This window comes from Marmota flaviventris, chromosome 10 (genome assembly GCF_047511675.1).
Source record: "Marmota flaviventris isolate mMarFla1 chromosome 10, mMarFla1.hap1, whole genome shotgun sequence".
Classification (NCBI taxonomy): domain Eukaryota; kingdom Metazoa; phylum Chordata; class Mammalia; order Rodentia; family Sciuridae; genus Marmota; species Marmota flaviventris.
This window is the reverse complement of record NC_092507.1, coordinates 18,016,353-18,021,613: the sequence shown is the minus strand read 5'-3', so window position 1 is coordinate 18,021,613 and position 5,261 is coordinate 18,016,353. Positions and strand designations below refer to the sequence as shown.

The 5,261-nt window shown below is 49.6% G+C and overlaps 1 protein-coding gene across 4 annotated transcripts in view; it reads right to left on the bottom strand.

Annotated features, from left to right (window-relative positions):
- Srrm1 (serine and arginine repetitive matrix 1) overlaps positions 1 to 2,286 on the bottom strand; it is a 29,186-nt gene extending 26,900 nt beyond the window's left edge. For all 4 annotated transcript variants that reach the window (XM_027937068.2, XM_027937072.2, XM_027937069.2 and 1 more), the window contains exon 1: positions 2,183 to 2,286. In XM_027937068.2, the coding sequence (XP_027792869.1) occupies positions 2,183 to 2,203 (21 nt within the window). In that variant the 5' untranslated portion in view covers positions 2,204 to 2,286. The remainder of the gene's footprint in view (positions 1 to 2,182) is intronic.
- Positions 2,287 to 5,261: the final 2,975 nt, after the last annotated feature.

The following is a 5,261-nucleotide window of genomic DNA, read 5'->3' as shown; positions in this document are numbered from 1 at the left end:
GGGAACGTAAAGAACCTGAAGTAAAAGTCTCAATTCTGTCACTACTCAGCCTTGTGTTCTCAAAGCAAGTTACCTAACCTCGGATGAGACTTCTTTACTTGCTAAAATAGGGATGATAAAACAAAGAAATAATAAATGTCTAAAGTGATATGATAAAAATCCTAATCTGTCATAACAAACTGTATACAAGTGTTTAAATCTCACATTGTACTCCATAAATTTATAATGGTTACTGCATGTCAAATTAAAATTTTCACACACACACATACACTTTTTGGTGATGCTAGGGATAAAACCAGGGCTCAAGAATTATAGACACTGTCACTAAAACTATGTTCCCAACCCCCCCAAAAAAACCCATCTAAAAAGTAAATATTTAGAAGAGGGGGCAGAGGGGAATAAGATAATGAAATCTACTTCCCAGGTTTGTTGTGTATCATAGAAATTATACATGTCAAGTACCGGTGACAGCCACTCAGTAAATGTAAAATACAATTTCCACTTTAAAGGCAATACTCAGTAGCCTGGTAAGCAGTATACTAAATGCTCTAAAAGTCTTTTAAATCAGAGCTTAAATCCAATGAACTCATACATTTAAGGAACTGTAGATAGTATATAAAAGATCGCACTCTTTCCCAGGTTTTTAACCAATAGAAAAAGCAAATGTCATCTTAAATTTTACAATATCAACCACCTTTTTTTTTTTTTTAATTGGAACTTCTTTCCACTGGAAATATTTCACAAAAGTCATAAGAACAGGTTTTTACCTGTTTGAAAATATTACTCTTGCACCATAGGATATGAGTAGTCACTACCGAATTCGTTGATAGAAATTACAAAACGGACAGTTCAGCAGTGTGAAAATTTGACAAGCTCATTTGAAACTATGATTCCTAAGTAACTAACTTGATTGCATGACCAAGAACAAATAACTGGCTAAGTGTCTTAAGTTAAATGCTTAGAATGATATCCCAACTTTTGATGAGAACTTTTGTTGAAAAACTAGTTGGCAAATCTGAAGCTAAGAAGAATTCTAATGCCTGATTTGCAGTCAAGAGAATTCTTTATTAATGCCCTGGCCTTCCTCTCCTCCAATTTTTCTTTTAAGCACACACACAAAAAGCAAATTATATGCTCTAGGGAAAGAATCAACTTGTATTACACAAATGGAGATTTTAGCTTGGACTCAGTGGTCTTTACATATGGTTTACCGTGCATTAAAAGAATATGCAAACCCTGAAGGTATCCTTGGTAGTCAACTTGAGTCCTGTAAGTGTCCCTTCACACCCATCCAGACCTCGATCTGGAGCTAATTTCCAACAGGAATGCAATATGACTCCAGCAGGAGCGTGAAAAATGGTGAAGTCTGGGCCGGGAAAACCAACTACGACAAAGTGCCTTCCGCGCCTGCAGAGCCTAGGTTAAGAGTCACCTTTTCTCCAGCGGACTCCCAAAGAGTCCAACAAATGGGGGAGGGAGGGGGAGGAAGGCGGAGGGCGGGAAGTGGAGTGGATTCACCCCGTAACCTGCCTCCACACGCGCCTACTTTTCGTTGCACCCTCAGCCCTCTAAGAGCCTTCGACTCAAACGTTCCGACTACAAATTATCTGCGTTCCCCTCCCTAAAGGGCTATCAAATTGGGCGGGAGCTCCCGCGAACTCTGACCTGGCGCCTTCGCGAAGGCTTCGGACCTGGGGGGAGGACAGAGCCCGCTTCCTCAAAAGAAGCCGCTAAACACCCCCGGTTGCCCTCCTCCTGCAAGACGCTCTTCTGGAACGTACCCCCAAACAGTACGCTCCGGGCCCTCCCTCCGCCAGTCACCTCGGGCTTCCCGCCGGCCTCCCCCTAGGGACTTCCTCCTCGGGGCTCCGCTAGGCCCCAGGACCCGGCGGCAAGCGCGGGGCTTGGCCCGCAGGCCCCGCCAGGCGGGCGGCAAGGTACCGCTTCGGCCCATTTCCGACGCCATTTTCCGGCCGCCGCCGCCGCGTAGGGGGGACGATCCCGGAGGAGGAGACTGCGCAGGGGCGCACCGGTCGCCGTGGGGAGCGTCCGCCGGCACCGGGGATCCTCAGTGTCTCCGAGGCCTCCCTTCGTGGGCTACCCTGTTCCGAGTTTAGACCTCCTCCCGGGTCTTACCGAGAAGCCCCTCCACCTCACCCCAGATCCCCGCGCTTCTACTTACGCGGAAGAATCCCGCGTCCATCTTGCTGCCTCGCTCGGAGATCGCTCCCTATCCCAGGGTGCACCGCGCCGCCGCGACGGAGGGCGGGACCGGCGGAGGGGAGCAGAACGCCGGGACGCAGCGCGTGCCGCTGCACCCGCCTCCTCCAGCCAACACGAAGCCGCGCCTGCTCAGTGCGCCGAGGGCACGCCACGCCTGCGCACGCGCACCAGATGGGGCCCTCTTCTGCCCGGCCGAGGCTTCTTAGCAGCCAATGGGGGAGGCGAGCTCGACGACTGTAACCAATGGGAGAAGGAGGGAGAGTGCTTGCATCGCCGGGCCTCGCGAATCCTTTTGTGGCGCGTGACCCAGCCTTGTTCGCGTAATGTGACTTGACCCATTCTTCGACCCGTAGTGGGGACGGAGGTCTCCCGCCCTTAGGGCTCCATGAAGCGTTTGAAGAGAAAGGCTGTTATCTCAGAGTGACGCTGGTGAGGCGGCCCGTGCGCAAGCGAGAAGCCTGCGGCCTCCCCTGTCATTGTGAAAGTGACTTGTGCGGGTTTTACGACTTGACCAGTTCGCTGTAAAATGGTCGCGCGGTGTACACTTGGCATCTGCACTCCAGCCCCGTCTCTGTTGGGCCTTGGGAGGAGCCGGGACCGTCCATTAGTTGAGTTTCGGTTTCGGCCGCCGGGTATCCACGCAGGAGGGCAGGCAGCCGCGGCGGCTCCCTGCCGCCCGCCGGGCGCCCGCAGCCTCCCTGTCCTCCCTGTGCTGACGACATCTGCCCTCAGCCCTGAGTGCAGACGCTGCGGGCACCGCCCGGTCGGCCTGTCCATGAGCTCCGATAGACATCGCAAGCCCGCAGCCCAGGCCACGCTCCCGCCCGCCTCGGGTCCGGTGGCAGGGTCTTTGCTTCTGTCACCTTGGCCTTGGGGTCATTCTCGACTCCTCCTCCTTCCCTTTGCCTCCCACTTCCAAACCGCCCCACTTCGCTCTTGGAGGCTCAGGGTCCCGTCTTTGGCCTGCGCATCTGCACAGGCCTCTAACGGGTCCCCCCTCAGCGGGAGGCTGCCTGTCCCCACAGCGGTCCTCGCCTTGGGGTCAGGGCAGGGATCCTGGTGTTGGACCCAGGGCTGCTCTACCGCTAAACCACGTCCCCAACCCTTTGGTTCTTTTATTTTGAGACTGGGTCTTGCCCCGTTGCACAGGCTGGCCTTGAACTTGTGATCCTCCTGTCCCAGCCTCCCAGTGTGCTGGGATTACAGGTGCTGTCCTGCCTTCGAAACTTTATTGTCTGTTCCCTGCACTGGAATGTAAGCTTCTAGTCGGGGCCTCTTCTGTTTTTCACTCATGTGGCCCCTCCACCCCTCACACACACCAGAACCAAACCAGTGGCACATAGTAAAAGCTCAATAAAACTGTTGAGTGAAAGCTTCGGAAGTTAGTGGCCTCCGCAGAACATGACCAGATGGAACTATGAAATCGTAATGCTCCATATCTCACTGTTCTCCGTGTTCTGATTAGCCATTCTGTTTTGACCTTTTACTGTTCCTGCCCTGCAGCTGCCAGTCCTGTTAATATTGCTTTCCTTTAGGTTCCCCCCACCCCGTGGTACCAGGAATGGAACCCAGTGCCCTTGTCTTAGTGAAGCCACATCCCCAGCCCTTTTTATCTTAGAGACAGTGTCTCTCTAAATTGCCTAGGGCCTCATTGAATTGCTGAGGCTGGCTTAAAATTTGACTCTTCCTGCCTCAGCCTCCTGAGTCATTGGGGTTACAGGTGTGCACCAAGCTGCCTGGCTCTTTTAGATTTTGTCATTGAACCCTTTCTTTCCCTGACAAAAGTTGATATGCACCTCTACTTTTGGTTTCATTTCTCCTTCATATTCTAGATCTATGTATATCAGGCACAGGTCTGTCCCAGACCAATATTTTCAACTTCCTGCTGATATCCCCACTTGGATGTCTTATAGGCATGTCAGACTCAACGTGTGTCACACTGAATTCGTTTCCATCCACTTGCCCTCAGCATTTTTGCTTGTTCTTAATGAATGAAGCCACCTTTTTCTCCCTGTCACTGTTCTCTTCACCTTCCACAACCACTAAATCTTGTCTTTTTTTTTTTTCTCTTTTAAAAAAATTATTTTTTTTTAGTTATGGATGAAAACAACACGTTTATTTTATTTACTTTTTTAATGTGGTTCTGAGGCTTGAACCCAGTGCCACACATGTGCTAGGCAAGCTCTACCACTGAGCTACAACCCCAGCCCTTTTTATGAATGCTTTTTTTGTTTTGGTTTGGTTTTTGGTACTGGGGATTTAACCCAAAAACACTTTATTATTGGTTCTTTTTATTTGAACTCCAGCCCTGTTACTTTTTATTTTGAAACAGGGTCTTGCTAAATTGCTTAGGGCCTGCCAAAATTGCTGAGGTTGGTTTCAAACTTGCAATCCTTCTAAGCCTCCCAAATTGCTAGGATCACAGGCATCACCATGCCTGATTCCTAATACTCAATAGCTGGTGAATCTGGCAATTTCATGGTAGTTCATGTGCCTCTTTCCTTTTGGCCTTTTGTATCTTTGCCATATCAGTTGATGCCTTGCTTTATATCCCCAATGCTTTTCTAAGATGATTATATTTTTATTTATTTATAATAAATCCTTGAACCCAGGGGTGCTTAGCCATTGAGCCACATCTACAGCCTTATTTTTTAAAATTTGAGGCAGGTCACAGAAGAAGAGATGTCTCCAGAGAAGGGTCCAAGGAACTCCCAGAGGAGAGGGACCAGTGGGGTTCTTGGCATACATGAAGGAAATGAATGTCAGCAAGAGCCAGACAGAGACACCGAGGTCTCTATCTGGAAGATACACATGCAAGGGAGAAAGTGGGCTGCCTTTTGACTTGGGCTGAGGGTCCAATATTTATAGAAGGGCTGTAACAGGGGCTGGACTAGAGGTAGATTCAGGATGGAACTGCAATTTCCTGTCAATTTTCATGCCCCTGCATATTTCCCTCATTTTATAAGGGCCTGGGCCAAGGCTTGGAACTGTTTTCTGCATCTCAATGGCTTGATTCTGCATTTCAAAGGCTTGAGGGT